The following is a 17,391-nucleotide window of genomic DNA, read 5'->3' on the forward strand; positions in this document are numbered from 1 at the left end:
AATAAACAACGGTGACAAGTGTTTGTTAAAATGTTGCAGAACAGACGTGTTTGTGCGCTTTGAGGAATATACTGCAATATTCCACAAAACGTTTTCTGCTTGTATTTTATTAACCCAAGTACTTATTATGAGTCTCCATTTAAATACCTGATAAATATACCATATTTTTACAAAGTTGTAGAAATGACGTAATTTATATCAACCACTTTGCATAAACAGAATTAGTCCATACACACAGGGTATTTTACTTCCCAATGCTTTGCAAGTTTTGTCATATAGATGACGTAATGAAAAAACGCTGGGACAATGTTCACTCAAAATACAAACACCAAGGTCTTCTTCCAAATGGACATTTTGAGGTTATACACAAATGGAATCCAAGCTGCGCCATAGGCATCCTATTTCTGTGAACACAGTATTATGTTCTTATTGATTACTTCCCGTACGTCTGCTGAATAAATTACAAATGATTACAGGCATGGCTTTCGTTTGGCAAAACCTGCGAGTTCCAAGCGGAGACAGGCGAGTCGATCTCTCAGGTTTTTCGGGTGAAGTGCGGTATTTGGAAGAAATTCAACCATCTTTCTCACGTTGGAAACTGGATTGGCCACTACGTCCTCGTAGTAAAGAACGAGTTTTGTTTTTTCTTAACAACACTCCCTGGTGGTATGTTAACAGCCTCTGGTGGTTTGTTAACCGGTTGTTCATTTTTCTGCCTATCTTTCTGCGTTGAGTTCTGCGGATAAAAGCAGGAATTGCTTGTAAAGAATGCATGTGTTTTGCGTTATCAGCTTATTAACATAGAACTGCTATGAAGCTTTCAATGCAACCTTCTTTGATCTCATCTTCTGTAACATGCGTGTCGACTTTGTCTCCCGAGTCCGGTAGTTAACTGCAGACAAAATCGACGGGTTTCTGAATATCATGATAAATAATTCTTCCTATATGTAAGCGAGTTTGTATCTAGAAGGTTGCGTTCTTTGACCACATAATGTTTTGTTAGGTATGAGCACTTTCCAACACATTGGTAGAAAATTGGATGATTTCGTGTGAATTAAGATTGTATTCAAAGATTAACCAACAACGGACATTGGGAATGGAGTAAATGACTCTGAATAGCCAAAGCTAAAATGCCTATCATCACAAACACCAGTTTTGTTGGCGTTGATGTTGTTAAATTTTCCTTTCTGAAATTGCAGATCATGAATGTTGGGTTGGTTGTCTTTTCGTGCAGAAACCTATGCCGTTCTCACCAGACAATATTTGTTGTGGAGTTGGCTGGTTTGTGTTTTGAACTACTAGGTTTAGAACCTTTATTCAAACAGGCAACGTGTACAATGGCATCTGATCATCTGTCCAAGCCATTTGTGAGTTTTAATGGTTTATACAGAGAGAACAGAATTGCTGTGATACATTATCAACTTTTTTTGCTAATAGTTGTTAATTTGCTATTAGTTGGTTTGTTTAAGGTCATTTGTTTGTTTGAATGTCTGCATACTTGTCTCATTTTTTTGTTATTGATTTTCAGGTTGTAGTTCTGTGTGTTTGTTTGTATTTGTGGCTTTTTAATCCTAGTAGTGACTGTTTTTTTTTATTTTAGTAGACTGGTTAGGGCTAAATAAAAAAAAACTTGCTTTGAAACTTCCCTGTTATGCAGATATTTAATAGCAAGGCAGTGACGCATTTAAGTTAAATTTACAGTTGAATGAGCGCACATGTGCGTGCTGTTGTCATGGCGAATTTTTGGGTGTTTGGGGCAGTTTTAGTGGGGTTTTGGGGGTATTTCAATTAGGTTGTTACTTTTTGGTGGGTGGTGCTAAAAATTATGTTGAAAATGGAGCAATAAAAACAGGCTGTATTTGTTGAAAAATGAATCGTTTAAGTGTCCAATCATTTGTGATTTTATGAAAGATCCAACTCATATCTACAAATTTTGATCAAAATTATTCTCCGAAAAAATGGTTTAGCCACTCCCCTAGGGCCATTTGCCCCCCTGGTTACTCAGTATTTTGGTTAAAAGAGCAACAAAAAATGGAACTGGATTTTGCAGAAAAATGAATCGTTAAACTTCCCACTCATTTGCATTTTTTGTAAGTTCCAACTCTTCTCTATGCAATGGCATCAAATTTAGTTGCTGAAAAAGTGTCAAAGCCCTCCCCCAAGGGCTGTTTATACCCCCCGGTTGCTCATATGATCTTCCAGGAGGCCCAACAAGTCCTTGCGCTGTACAGTCTCATCCAGGAGCAAAATTTTTTTTTCAACTTTGTAGAATTTTAGGTCCCTATGTAAGTCACAAGACCCATCAATGGTCATTGGGAAACAATCGGAACAGTCGCTATATGCATTACAGCTGAGGGCCTTGAAAACAGGATTTCCCCAATTTAATACCCATATAGGTCCTTAATTCTTTTCATCTACACAACAACTAAAAATACAAATGCGTTTTACCTGTGGAAAAGTTCCCACTAGTGGGAAATTATATGGTTGTGGGTAGGTAATTAGTGGGCACCAAATGTACGAAAGTAGTTGTTATGTTCCGTATCAATTGTGTGTCATGCACCTAAAAATGTCCCAAGCGTACAACAGATATAACCAGATGGATGTTAGTTGGCAAAAATATGGCCAGTTAACAAAACTTTGAACGCGGGTTACTTGGCCGCCCTACGAGGTAGCAGCATGATTCTTTTACACGCGAAAGTTCATAGGCCACAGTGCAAATATAATAATGGATTTCTGCGGTAAAAATTTGAACGCAAGTGGAAAGAAGGATTCCGTTCACACTGAAAGTGGAAAATAAGAGAGAAAAAGGTAAAGAACAACCACTCTATTATGATGTTGATCGCACAGATGAACCAAATCTTTCTTTATTTGAGATTAGGCTAAGTAGTGTAATCATTGTAGTGGCAAAAACCTTTGCGAAATGGACTGGACCAATTTGTTCTTTAGAAGTGGCTTGCGAGCATAATAAATAAACAAACAAACATGTATCATCAAATATTGCAAAACGTGATTTCTATGCAAGGGTAAAAGTTACTGGCAAAACGCTAATTTACAATCAACGGTTTTCCTTTGTCATTCTGTTTTTGAATGTGACATAAATGCACGCCTAAAATTTAGACGAGTGAACAACACCGCTGCATTTTGTTTGCTAAACTTCTTCGAGAACTAATATCATAACTTTTTTAAACATAGGAGGCGATTGAACAATACCGCCTGTGAGTCATATAGGCGTATTTTATGACGTGTTGATATTTTTTGACTCGCTGTGCCATGGACAAACATGATGGCGTATGACACAAATGTACCGCCTACATGTAAAGCCAGACAAGATCAACGTATGGGTGACAAGGTTCTTAAATCAAAACGTTACTTATTTAACCATGTTCGTTTGCAGAAGATTCAGTAATGTTCACATTGCTTATTTCAGGACAAAGTGCGCTATTTAATCCACGTATTCCTTAAACAAGCAACAAGAGTTGCTAACAGGCAGCCATGCTTGGCCAAAACAGACTGAAGTCCAACAAATATCGATACATCAACAATTCTGTCTCAGAAATTAGTCCACTGTGGATTGATGTTTCGCATCTTGAATGGCGTTGGACAGAAACCGTAGCAAAACTGCAAAAAGAAAAGTTATGAACAAAATGATGATTTCATTATTTATAAAGGAAGGTGCTGATATGGTGTGTAGTTCAAGTTCTATGTGTCATAGGGTAAATCCTCGCGTCAGTCTTGAGGTTTTGCAGCATTAACATGATGTCAGAAGGTGGTCCATTGAGGGTTTTTGGTGTCTTTTTTATGAGATTACTACACAACTTTCGATATCGCCAACAACCGTGTTGGATTCGCAACATTGGCACCAGTTTCAAAGTGATGGTTATCAAGCCCAACCTGAGCAGCAATAATTAAAAAGCTCTGTCGTTGAAATACAAAAGAAAAGAAATATAGAAATATATAAAATCAAGTGTAAATAATACATTTCCATTGCAAGTGATTTTTCTTGAATAACTCCAACCATTACAATATTGTTAGAACACTATTCTTTATCGCACGCATTCATTACTGACTCAAATTTAGACATTTAAAGTCAGATGAAGAAAATACCCACATGAGTTGGTGGTAGAATCGCGCGGATTATAAACAGTAGGTGAGTATTGTGTTGACTTTCTCCCTTCAAAAGGATGTAGCGTTACGTTGAAGAATTTGTGCAAAATTTAATTTTAACCTTTGGCGGAGTTCCCGCTCCGCTTTCCCGCAGATTTTTGTTTCAACACTCGGTCTCCCTCTTCAACAGCGTGACGACTGATTTCCTGCTCAGCGTTCAAATATTTCCATAATCATGACGATGAAACAATGGTTGCAAGTTGATTGACAGCTTCGTGCGCGGTGCTCCTCGCCTGCCAGTCTGGCAAATTTAATGTTGGCTTCTTGACAGGATAACCCTTATGGTTTTATCGGTGCCCATGACATTTATATTTATTGTTTATGTTCAAGTACTTTTGTGCAAAATTACAATGATTCGGTCAACGTTCGGGTTTGGATGAATATTAAAACAATCGGCGAATCCCGGACTTACAGATTACCTGAAAAACTATGTGAGATAAACATGATTACGGACAATCTTGCTGAACGTGGCCAAGTTTTGAAACTGTCAAAAAGTTTTGCTGCGCAGATAAATGAGCTGTGTGTGCAACAAGAGGTAATGGTTTCGTTCAATGTGTTTTCCTGTTCACCAACGTACCGGTAATGTTGCCCGCGAACGTTGCAGCCGAAAGATTACGAAACGACTTAACATTGGAACAACGTTGCTCGTTGCTGTCACACATTGTAGATGTCTTCGTTTGGTCCTCGATGCCACCTACCTTTGTTTCAGAGGTGATCCTTTACGGCAATTTGGTCTCCTCTCTCCGTTGCTGTTGCCAACTTCATGATGGTCGGTTGAACATTGGACATCGTCAGTCCTCCCTCCTCAGTTTTGGAGACGTTTTGTTGATGACTCATTCGTTGCCATGCAACGGGATGACGTGTAGTCGCTGCTCTTACATCTCTGTTGAACCAACTTCACAACGGAGAGCGAGCAAGGCAGTAGGTTGTCTTGTTTCGATGTTTTTGTTCGAAGAGAAGAGAGGGCAACCTATTCCACAAGAGTATGCCACAAATTAACTCATTCCGACAGATATTTGTCGTTCGACTCGGCGCAGTCGATCGCCCACAGGCGCGAGTTTTTTTTACCACACTGAAGCTGAATCATTAATAACAAATGACGTAAAGCGACAACAAGCGATGGGTTACGTTGATATAACGCAAACAATTATCCCCGCTTTTTTTCTCGAACGTAACCATGGCTTGTCGAGGAGGTGTGTTGAGGGCGAAACACGGGTGTAGTTGCTTAGCGATCAATACTCAAACAGGTGAGGAATTCCTCAACAAACTTATGAAGTGTGGTTGAAACTTAAACCTCATCAGAATCCACAAGTTTAAGAATACACACACTTTTACCCTCTCAACACTGTGTTTATTGGTAACAACAACAAGTATCAGTAAATATGCGCAATCAGCAAACATTCAACAAAACGATTGAATTTTCGTGGAAGTTTAAATTAGCCGCGAACGAACCAGTTGATATTGAACGCCAAACAGTAGATGATCGTTAGAAAAATAACTTTAAACAAAAATCTTGCTGCTGAACATTTGATGCAATGCTAACGATAGGACGTGTATTGTGATGCGATTTACACAGAGAGTTTGTCCTGCCAAGATTTTTACGACATATTTTTTGCATTAAAATATAATTATCAATGATATACAAAATGCACAGGGCGAGGTTTATGTACAAGGCGTGCGAGAGGGGTTTTGAGGGGGTGTTTTAAACATTTTTTTGGTGATATTTGAAGGTAGCAGACTATATTTTCATGAGCCAATGGTTTGTATTCCATGAGTTGATTACATGGAATGTTTCCAACATCATATTTACAAGTAAACGTTGATCCAGAAACAAAACGTAGTAGGTAAGTCAGTGGAAGCAAGGGGAATCACCGCATCATAGTTTTGTCCAAAATGATTCTACCCAAGTTGATGTCAAGCTTTCCAACACTCACACATGATAAGAGTGTCCATGTGTTGGATGACGTGTGAACGTGGACGACGATTCCGATCAACTCAACACGTGACTCAAACCATGGTACATAAAAGGTAGAACCACCACATACGACCAATAAACAAAACTAAGCAAACGGAGTGCGTACATCAACCAAAATTAACGTATTTTCGTTCTTTTGTTTGGGTCTGTCGTCAAAGATGTTACTTTGTCCTACTTGTGAGATTTTTAAATGGAAAGTTGTAACTTGGAATATCAATTTTGTGTTGTAGTAACTTTGCCATCACAAACTAAATATTATTCTACACATGGAAGGTACGCATGACGTCAAAAAAATATTCGGTTCTATCAATTCGATGCCAGGAAAAAAACACATTTTGCACAAACTGAATGCAAAGTTTATTTACAGATCAGTTTCTGCTTCAACCACATGTAAGTTTTCTCGGTTAGCAACCACACCCACATTTTCCTGTTGCTCTTCTTGTGGTTGACGCCTGAAAACGGTACGTAGGCCATCCCGGACTCTATCATAAAGCAGTTTCGGTGCGTTGGAATAGATGAGGGGATTTAGAGAGCTGTTTATGGGAAGCAGGATGATTGCTGACACAGCGTACATCACTGGAGGCATAGGGACTCCACCGATGTTTACAAATGACATAATGGAAATTGGAACCCAGCAGAGAAAATCGGTAATTATCAGTCGGATGATTTTCCTTTGTATTTCTGCCGAAACAGCTTTAATGGTATAATATGTCTGCAAACACGAATGTGCTTACCTTTGTTTTGTCTTGACGCCCTTCCACTTCTTAGTCTCTTGTTCACTTGCCGGGCACTGGCAGTTGGCTTCTTGTAAATCCAAATATACGTAATTGCAACGAACATGAAGGCCAGGAAGTTAAGAGTAATAATAGCGATTGAATATCCCCATGCCTTGTCGTTGGTTGTTACATAAAGTTTGCTGATGCAAACACTGCTGCTGCTGTAATATCTACACATAAACAATTTTGTGGAAACAAAATTAAAATTTTGCACAATTAAAACACAAACCCCAAATATCCAGAAATATCAAATAGCTCAGTGTAATTGTAATCCTCAAGAATATCCATAAAATCCATCCAGGAATTAGCATCATTTACTCGCATGAGGGCAGTGTTGAGTTCTTGGGAATCATTGCTTGTGAAGTTGTTTTGGAAAGTTACAAATCGATCCATGAAGTTATTCATACCTGTATACGCAACGTTATAGTGTGATTCGAAACTGGTATCACAACCAACATCAACGACAATTTCTTACTAGAAAAGTCGACTGCAACATTGTCATAAAATGGATTCTCATTCATACAAGCTTTGGTTTCAAACAAATGTTGAAGTTGAGTTGTGAGTGGAATAAAAGCAATTGTAAACGAGAATGCCCAGGATAGGATAATGGAAAGGATGACAGTTTTCAATTCCGGTTTCATGGATGCATCGAACGGCTGAAACAAAGGGGAACATTCACGTGTTTTCATTAAAAGCAATAAGTTTACAAGCTCGGTGGTTATTTCAAATCGAGGGACGGGGAATGTAGTTGTCAGTTCGAATCCCATCGGACTGAAATTGCTACCCCTTTCTTCCCACTTTCTGGAGATATAGATTTTCAAAGATAAAGTTGTGATGAACTTTGGAAGGGCCATCACCGGTTTAACAAAGTTGGCAATAGCTGACTTAACCAAATACAATTGTTTCACTTACGTTTTTCACAGCATACAGTCGGAATATGGTCAACAGAAGCATTGTAAACACCGATGTTTCGCTTGAAAGCAAAACCAATACCCCCATTGTGGTGCAACTTCCGCTTGATCTCCAAATAAGGTCATTGGCACAATAATTTCCGGAGTATCTGTCACCAGCGGCGCCCAACATGATCAGATAAACTCCCATGAGTAGATCGGAAACGGATAGATTCAAAACGAGCAGATGGTTTGTGCGAAATGCAGCAGATTGTGATTTTGTCGTCGCCAACGTTTTGCTTTCTATCACCATGACAACCTAAAAACAAATTAAATGAAAATGTAAACAAGTGTTCTTATTTTTGCAGAAGGAAAACAAAACAAACTTAATTAATGAGAGCTGCATACAGGGTATGTACACGCACTGTTTCGACCTGTAAGGTCTCATCAGTGCAGCTGTTGAAGTGGCACTGTGCTAGCTGGTAGACTAGCAGGCATACAGATTTCCACTTCGTGGTACCTTTCGGCCAATCGTCGATGTGTTGGGTACGAAACTAGGTAACAATCAACAGCGACGAACCACCTTGGAGCGCACTATGGGCAAAACAACTGTTTGGGATCCAATAGCGCTACAGGCTCGGCTTTCACCCAAATCATATTATATATCATATTATATAGTCTACCAGCTAGCACAGTGCCACTTCAACAGCTGCACTGATGAGACCTTACAGGTCGAAACAGTGCGTGTACACACCCTGTCCGCAGCTTTATTGACTATTATGGCTCTTTTGCGCATATAAACTTAGTTAAATTTACCAAATTGCCGGCAATGGCGAGCATCCCCATTATCCACACAATGGCTCGTAGAAATGGGTTTGCAATCAACTCGTATCGTGATGAAAATATGTTTTCGTTGATCACTTTTGTATTTGTTGGGCACTCGTCTGACCAATCAGAGCAGTCGCCGACTCCATTGAATTTCTATGTAAAGTATATGAATTTAAGAAAACTTTGTATTTAAGTTGGTCATATTGGTGTCCGTAAACAACACATAGCGAAATTACTGTCTTGCATATAATTTGCGAACATCGGAACTATGGAAATTTGACAAAAAATATGAACTGCAAGATGCATGTGTAGTTTTGGGTACGTGGAAGGCGTGTGACGCGATAATTGGCCAGAAATCTGGCGACAACAATAAGAATAAATTTGTAAACTGGCAGTTCTCATCTGGTGGCAAACGTTGAGGTGTGCTTTTGTGATTAGGTGTCAAGAACATGATTTGTGAAGTGGGTCGTTATTAAATTAATGTTGTTTGGTGTTGGTCCTTTTAACATTGGGTGTTTCTATATAATTTTTTACTTTGACGTCAGTTTATTTAATTATAAAAGTAGCCACCTGTGTAGTTTGGGTCCCAACATTTGTTTTGACGGTGAGCCGTTAGTGCAGGGTGAACTGAGCGTTTACTATGGTTGGGGTTGGAGGCCCGCGTTGGTACGTGGATCAGATATGGGGTAAACGGTTGGTTTAGATCAGAGATACTCAAACATTTTTAGTGCTAAATTCGAAACCTTAAGTTCATAAGGCTTTATTTAGACCTATTTTGTGACCGAATCGCACATTTTAATCCCGCGAAGAATAACTTTAAAAGTTTGGCGCCAAAAAAACGGAGAACAGGTCTTCCTAAATCGGTTCTAAAACTTCCATACCCGCCCTCCCAATAACTTTTGTCCTAATTCGGGATCGCTGAATTAATTTCGGTCACAATAGTAACATGCACGGAATCAAAACATCTTTGCCACAAGACACAAAACTTTAAATATTGTTAACATGTGTTTACCTTCTCCTTCTTAACGAACAATGGATCTTTGTTTTCGCAATAAAACCTTCCGTCATTTGTGCAGTTTATTTCGTCACTTTGATCATCGCAGTTAATTGTGAGGTCACAAAAATCCGATTTGTTGACAGAAATCTGTCGCAAAAGTCTGTAAAATACTTAAACCGTCTTTGTGGTTAACTGTGTGCGAAAGATTCTGCAAAGGGCATTATGACAAACTATACTGAACAACAGACACCGATACCTATTTGCTTTTATAGTTAAAATAAAGCTTCGAAGTGATTTTTACCCAAACTCTTGTAATTAAGGTCTCAATTTTTTTGTGGTTTTGTTGACAGCAAATAACTTTACTTTGGCTTCATTTAACGTTGGACAGTAGAATCTTCCTTCCTTTGAGCACAATCCTTGCAATCGATGAAACCGTCGCATACTTTGGACATAGGAATATTGAAAAGTCCGTCTTTTGTGTCGCAGTGTTTCCGATGTTTGCAAAGTTGAGGATCTTCATCGTGGTCGAATAATCGACCAGTGTCAAGATTATAGATCCGAAAATCGCAATCTCGCCTCCCATCGCACAGTAGTTTGCTTTTGAACAACCTCCCCCAATACCCTAACACTCCATCCTGTGTAAAACACATCACGTGGTTCCTGGTATGTTTTTGTGCGAACGATTTGTTGCACATGCTGGAAGGAATATTTTTGTTATTATTTTAAACGAATCTTTTTTTAGTTGTTGTAAGGCTTGTCGGGATTTCCTGGCTGTTACATTAGGTTTTCATGAGTTTTGAAGCACGTATCGCCACAAAATCTGTGAATCAGGTAGCGACAGACCAACAGGGACCGTAAACTTTTGTTACAAACTCAATTTGTCAGGTAGCAGTGCCCATGTGGGACACCTAGAAACGTCCAACGACACATCGACAGCAACAGACGTCATGACAGCAAACTTGTTCGAGACTTTTATACCTAGGAATGTGATCAGTATGTGATTGTCATGCATTACAAGATGTTTTAAGTTTTGTTAAAGTTTTTACATCAATCAGTTAAAAAACATAGAAAATAGCAAAATAAGCTTGACGAACAAATACAATTTGTGACCAAACTCTTAAACGTGTGGAATTAGAAAACGAAACGGACTTTTCACGCGACTCCTCTTCCAAACTCTCGTTGGAAAGGTTTCGCAGTTTTCTCAGCATTTTACAATATTCTTTCCGCCGTGGTCGCAGTACTTTGAGTATCCACAAAAGGGATATGTCTGCTGTTATTTTTGTGCCAATTGTTAAAAATGTGGGTATTACATATCAGTATACTGTACTATAGTACATGCCGTGTTGGGTGGTTTAGTGCAACCCAAACACCACATAAATTCCAGCCATTTCAACGTTGCACAGGAAACGTCTGGGGAACTCGGTACAAACACGAGTTCCAAATGTTAACGCCCTTGAAGGTATTTCTTTAGTAATGTAATAGGATTTTGTAAATAATTATTATCACGTATAATTGAAGTCTTGCACGGCGAAAGCCATATCCACCCTAGAGAAGACTAATGCCACGCGTTTTGCAGGAATTAGTTAAACCTTGTGTTTGTAGCAACGAAGTAGATGTAGTGTGATTATCGTGTATGATGTCACTGAATGTTCTCCACCAGTATATAACAACTTCTGTACAACGTAATCTTTGCACAAGCACTTAAAGTGCATATGGCACAATGTAGAAAACTGCACGAAAACTGGCGGCGACCAAAATCGTAAACCTTTTGCACTGTGGCAAAATTGACATCATACAAGGCACTCGCGTCGAAAAAAAGCATTGTTTAGATAGGAGAAGGCGCCTTGTATTGCAGATATCAAATAGTTTCAAACATAGGAGAATCCACAGTTTACGTTACGTCAAAGGTCAGGACAGGGTTTTACATCACACAAAAATATGTCACTGTGACGTCACAAACCAAAGGATTATTTGTCCCTAATTATCTGAAGACCAAAGGGTATAGCAGCAACGACATTACTCTGTACTTCGATGAGACGGGGTTGGTGCGTTTCTTTGCTCAGTGACATTACATGACGCCATTTTTTGGTAACTTTAACTTTCCTCCTTGCATTGACTTTAATTTGAAAATGATTCCAGCAACATTTCTAGTTTTAGTGGTTGATTGTGGCGAATTAAATGAATCATTTATGACTTGAACTCGTAGGCAACGCTACTGCAACGCAAAAAGTGGTACAATGACAGAACAACTGTTTTGCATAATCAGCTAATTTGGTCGGCCTTTCCTGGCGGTTTTTGCCAGCCTCAAAATTCAATAAACCTACTTCTATCTTTTGCTGTGAGTGGACAAAACGACAATGCTAAACTGACGGTTTGTCTCAGTCGTGTTTTCAAAAGTTCATGTATCACGTTAACGATCATAAACGCCTATAACAACAAGAACACCCAGTCCCAATAACTGTTTTATTATTACACAACTAAATAAGACATAATAGGTCTAAATAGCGGCCATCTGTCTGCAGTTCAAATTAACATCAAAATCCGTTTGTTGCACTTTAAAGTTATGAACATCTCTTAGTTTAATTATTGACATGTTCGATTTTTTCGTGTCACATGCACTTTAAACTTCTGCGCAGTGTAACGTTCTGTGATCATATAAGAATGAAGCATTTTATTAAAAAATCTTTCCATTGTGCTTCGTGGATTAGTTCGCTTTGAAACGAACAAGTAAAATTGCAAAACCACAACCTCGGTTGTAACTCGCTTCATGTCTCTGATTGTTGGTTTGTTCCACAGTAGTTTAGAAAACAACAGAAACCAAACCATTGAGGTAACAAATATTCACGTTTGGCGAAATAAATCAAAATCTTTGTAAGTTCGTGTAATAATTACGTTCAACTGCGTAAACATTGTTGCAAACGTTTGTTTAAACTGGAGTTTGTCCAGCAAGTGAGTAAGTAGCCTACATTGTGTTGGTAAGAACCTACAAATGTACGTAAACATCTAAACCATTTTTATTAAGTCTGGTAAACTTTTTTTCGACTAAACAATAAGTTATATATCTCACTTACCCAACACGTCCACCTCCCCTGTATGTAGTTGGTTGTTGTTGCTGTTGTTGTTGTTGAGCAGTCGTTCTTCACTTCCTCATCCACACTGAAAATATTTGAATGTTTTGCGTTTATTTTGAGGATATGCAAATTTCCTATGGTTGGTCGCCCATTATTGAAACACTGTTGCGTCACCAAGGTTGCCCGCTTGTTGTGCCCAGATATGCGATGACTTGCATTTGAAGTCTTTTTCGACTACAATACTTTGTATTCAAGGTCTAAAACGCCTTTATTATGTCATGACCGTAAAGGAATGGGTATTTTCCTACAGCGTCGAAATACATCATTTCAAACAGTATTATTCATGAGTCATGCCAATGAAAACAAGTCATACCAGTGGAAACAAGTCATGTAGTATTTACAGACATTTAACACACCTTACACTATTGCAAGTCATAGATTTCTGGTGACGCATTGGATGTTAGTGGTTTCAATCCAAAGAATAAACCAATGCTTTATCCCTTACTAATGAAACTTGCCACAATCTTTGGTTTTCCCAGGTTGACAAAAACATTCGTCACTTTTATCAGGACAGTCGATGACGTCATCACACACACTTGACCTTGAGATAATCATGGGAACATTTGTACATTGGAAGCATGAACGATGATTAAAGGTCCCCAAACTTCGAATGTCTCTGCAAATAACACAAGTCAATTCTATCTTATCTTAACCTGAAGGTATTTTTACCCAACCACAACAGTTCACAAATACCTGACATCTCCATTCTCCGAGGTGTAACACAAATCAGATTTATCATCACAATCGGCAATGCCGTCCCATAGAAACATCTGCGGAAGATCGCAATTCCTACCGTTCCGAACACATTTGAATCCATGTCCATTATTCCAGTGTTGGAAAGCTGGACAGTCATTGCAAGGATCGCCATCACAAACAGTCGAACGTTTCCAACAAGCTGAATTTGGAGACTGGAAGTGGGAGGGGCAGAAGTACTCACATGGGTAATTCCCCAGACAATGAGCAAGTTCGTCGCAGATTTCATTTTTTGAGTTACAGGAAAAGTTGGTTTGATCCATTGTGTTGTAGCAGATCCCATAATTGTCGAAACAATTACAACGTGGTTTAGAACTAAATAAAATTAATAGTTATTTGCATCAACGAAATGAAAGGTATTTTCATAACTACAAAAATACCATATATTGTTGTTGCTACACTGCTGAGGGAATTTCCCATTACAAATGGCCTCATCACTCATATCAGGGCAATCTATGACGTCATCACAAACACTTGACTTTGAGATGATCATAGGGTCATTTGTACATTGGAAACACAGTCGTTCGTTCAGAGATGAAGAAGTACGAATATCTCTGCAATAACAATATTGTTTATAGATGCCATACTTTGCCCATAAGCAGGCAGTTAAAGCTGTTCATTTTATTATCATAACCATCAATATAAACAACAAAGTTCATATGACTAAAATTATATTTTACTTTAAAACGTTTCTTTTTTTTTGGCGCCAGTAGAAAACACCGATCCAAAGGCGTTGAAAGAAAATATGATATATAGTAAGATAAGGAACACATTGGGAGAGGGAAGTCTGGGGCAGTGCTGGCAAGTACGCATATGCAAAGCACAATCAAAAACAAAATACCTGACATCTCCATTCTCCGAGGTGTAACACAAATCAGATTTATCATCACAATCGGCAATGTCATCCCATAAAAACATTTGCGGAAGATTGCAATTCGTGCCATTCCGAACACATTTGAATCCATGTCCATTATTCCAGTGTTGGAAAGCTGGACAGTCATTGCAAGGATCGCCATCACAAACAGTCGAACGTTTCCAACAAGTTGAATTCGGACATTGGAAGTGGGAGGGGCATCCAACGTCACAAGGTGTTTTTCCAACACATTGGATTATTCCTTTGCAAAACTCTTCCACTCTTAGGGCGCATACTTTGTTTGAATCCCAGTAGTCAAGCTTGTTGTCGCAACTGTAACAAAAGTAATGTATTACGTCATATAACAAAAGTTTTGGGAGATTTGTGTTAGTTGATGTTTAAACATGAAGAGTTGTCATGGCTAATAATCAGTAAATGTTAAGTTTGGTTTTAAATAAACCAGATTAATGCCAACTATTCATGCACGGTTGTGTATGCAGATATGTGAATAACAAAACACAACCTACGACTTTACAATAATTTTGCATAACGTTTGCTGAAAAATATCTAACAGAAAGCAAATTGGAGCCAATATTATAAATTCTGTGTGCTGTAAACAGTTGACCATTGTTTCGTACTACAAGGTGTCATCAGTGCAGCTTGGTGCGACTGATGCTGACGATCATGCCGACCATCCGGTCAGGCAAATACTTCTTCTTTGTGGTGACGATACAGCCACCGTCATCCGTTGGGCACCAAACACGTAGGTGCATACATACGGAGAAAACAAGGTGGAGAAAACTATTGGAATCAGGTAATTATTCGTGTAACTTTCTATTTGAAAACAGTAAGCATCACACATGAGTTACTATATTGGAAATTATTTGAGTCTATATAAAGCAGTGAATTCGGCCAGTCTTACAAGTTTTCGTCTTAGTTTTTCTGGTTAATGATCTGTTGTAGACTATCTGAGGCCACTGCGCAAAGCCAGCCCAGCCCTTGTAAGGGCTGCTATTTGTTTGATAGGAGAGGTGAGCTGCCAGTGGCCAGCCCGTGCGATTTTGTTGAAGACGCACAAAAAGCATTGAAAATTATGAATTACGCGCAAGCGTTAGCTTCCCGGCCTGTTGTTTCGGCCGGAAATGTGCCAGCGGTCGATCCATTCGACACAGACCCTAACCTTGATGTTGAGGCCCGATTCAACCCTGGGCTTAAGAAGCAAGAGCTGTACAAACTCTTGAAGCAGCTTAAAGTGAGCATTCGGGCTTTGGAGGGTGTTATCCCCTACCCGAACGGGAAAGTTGTATTTAACTGCGCCTCTGCAGAAAAGGCCAAAGAGCTTGCTGCCACTATCAGAGCCAGTGGCAAGGCAGTCTATGCCAATGCGCACTGTGATGATGAGATCCGGGTGTTTCTGTCCAAAGTTCACCCGCGTATTAAAATGTCGGCAATCTTAAACTTTATGTCGAAGTACGCCCCGGTCAAGAAAGGGTGGAAAGTCTATGACGACGAAAGCGTCTATTGTGGCAAGCGCGTCATTATAATGAAGAGCTCAATTTTGGCCCAAAACCATATTCCCGAGCGCCTGCGTCTGGGCAAGAAAATGATCGAGGTTACTTACGAAGGTCAGCCCAAGAAGTGTGATTTTTGTCACGAAATGGGCCATGTTAAACGCGAGTGCCCAAGTTTCGCAAAACATGCAGAAGAGCGAAAAGCGGCTGCAGCCGCAACGAAAGACGCAGGCGCGAAAAACAAGCAAGGAGAAGATAAGAGCGAGTTGGCGTTGGCGGGCGCAGGTGCGCTCGTCGCAACGCTCGACGAGAAGGCGCCAGAGGCGGCTGATAAGGCCGTCCCGACGCAAGTTGAGAAGGCTCCAGAAACGGTAGATAAAACCGTTACAACTCCAGGTGTGACATCCGACGTCACACCTGTGAACAAGCAAGGCGTGGCAGCTGTTGCCACTGAAGATGTGCCGCCAACCGTGACAGCTGACGTCACGGGAAGCGGCGCGAAGTCTACAGAGGCGCTCACACCCTCTAGCGCCGCAACGCGTAATTTGGGATTTAACAAGAAGACACCAGAGGCGGTACACCACAGTATGCAGCAGCCCGAATTGGCTGACACCGCTACAACGCCCAACAACAACAAGTCTTCAGAGGCGCAAGCAACCTCTAGCGCCCCAACGACCAATGTCGGCGACACCAACAAGACACCAGAGGCGGTACGTCGCAGTATCCTGCAGCCCGTGTTGGCTGAAACCGCTACAACACAAATGGTTTCCACTGACGCTCCCGTCCCAGTGACGCAACCAATGGCGTCATCAACCCCTAAACCAATGAAGCGGGACGACGAAGGGTTCAACACAGTGAGATCCCGCAAACGCAAGAACAGTGCAACACCTTCGCCCAAGAAGAAGACGTCATGCTGCCACACAGCATATGCAGGCAAGCACGTTAAATGTTTATGCGACACAGCACATTTAAAATGTCGCTGTGGAAATTGGGCTGCGGCCTACCTTAGCCCGTCTCGTTGTACCAATAAACGGTGCCAACGCCTTCTTATCAGCTGCACTTGCGGTGTATGTTATAACCTTTTGCCCGGGGAGAAGGTTGTGTGCAGTTGCAAAGCCACAATTCCCGATGATTTTAATGCAACGTTTTTGTAAAACCACCATTATCACCCACCACCTGCTTGTTTATTTTTTATGTATACAATGGCGTCGTATTTGCGAATATGTACTCTTAATGTTAACGGCCTAGGCCAGGCACCCAAGAGGAGGGCCCTGTTTCAATACCTTTCCTCTTTGAACTTTGACCTTTACTGCTTACAAGAAACTCACTCTACTCCCCAAACCGAATCCCTCTGGAAGTCTGAATGGACTTCCGGCCCCATCCTCTTAAACTCGGCACCTCTGAAGGGCTATGCCCGAGGAGGTGTCGCAGTTCTTCTAAACTCCTCCACACTTCAAATTCTCAATTCCGTTTCTGATTCTGCCGGTAGCATTATTGCTGCCGACATCTCAAC

At 40.2% G+C, this 17,391-nt stretch overlaps 3 protein-coding genes across 3 annotated transcripts in view; all 3 read right to left on the reverse strand.

The window, feature by feature from the left end:
• LOC145895916 (uncharacterized) overlaps positions 1-17,391 on the reverse strand; it is a 146,940-nt gene that overhangs the window by 23,649 nt on the left and 105,900 nt on the right. The gene's annotated exons all lie outside the window — the stretch shown is intronic.
• On the reverse strand, positions 4,970-7,494 carry LOC145894581 (uncharacterized). Its single transcript, XM_082983202.1, has 5 exons — positions 7,391-7,494; positions 7,145-7,322; positions 6,874-7,085; positions 6,552-6,820; positions 4,970-5,134 (listed from the first exon to the last, which is right to left on the reverse strand). Exons 1-5 carry the CDS (start codon positions 7,434-7,436, stop codon positions 4,970-4,972), a joined length of 870 nt encoding a protein of 289 aa, XP_082839328.1. The 5' UTR covers positions 7,437-7,494.
• LOC145894583 (G-protein coupled receptor GRL101-like) lies at positions 7,667-8,666 on the reverse strand. Its single transcript, XM_082983203.1, has 3 exons — positions 8,622-8,666; positions 7,926-8,124; positions 7,667-7,716 (listed from the first exon to the last, which is right to left on the reverse strand). Exons 1-3 carry the CDS (start codon positions 8,649-8,651, stop codon positions 7,667-7,669), a joined length of 279 nt encoding a protein of 92 aa, XP_082839329.1. The 5' UTR covers positions 8,652-8,666.

Source organism: Ascidia mentula, chromosome 3, assembly GCF_947561715.1.
Source record: "Ascidia mentula chromosome 3, kaAscMent1.1, whole genome shotgun sequence".
In the NCBI taxonomy this organism is placed as follows: Eukaryota; Metazoa; Chordata; class Ascidiacea; order Phlebobranchia; family Ascidiidae; genus Ascidia; species Ascidia mentula.

Excerpts from the sequence above, each read along its gene's own strand:
- LOC145894581 (XM_082983202.1), bottom strand. The coding sequence starts at position 7,436 with ATGAATGAGAATCCATTTTATGACAATGTTGCAGTCGACTTTTCTA. Across the intron at positions 6,821-6,873 it reads GGCGTCAAGACAAAACAAAG|AAATACAAAGGAAAATCATC; the intron begins GTAAGCACATTC and ends CTGTTTCGGCAG. Across the intron at positions 5,135-6,551 it reads AACAGGAAAATGTGGGTGTG|GTTGCCCTCTCTTCTCTTCG; the intron begins GTTGCTAACCGA and ends CTTGTGGAATAG.
- LOC145894583 (XM_082983203.1), bottom strand. The coding sequence starts at position 8,651 with ATGGGGATGCTCGCCATTGCCGGCAATTTG. Across the intron at positions 8,125-8,621 it reads TCGCCATTGCCGGCAATTTG|GTTGTCATGGTGATAGAAAG; the intron begins GTAAATTTAACT and ends ATTTGTTTTTAG. Across the intron at positions 7,717-7,925 it reads TATTTGGAGATCAAGCGGAA|AAAGTGGGAAGAAAGGGGTA; the intron begins GTTGCACCACAA and ends CTATATCTCCAG.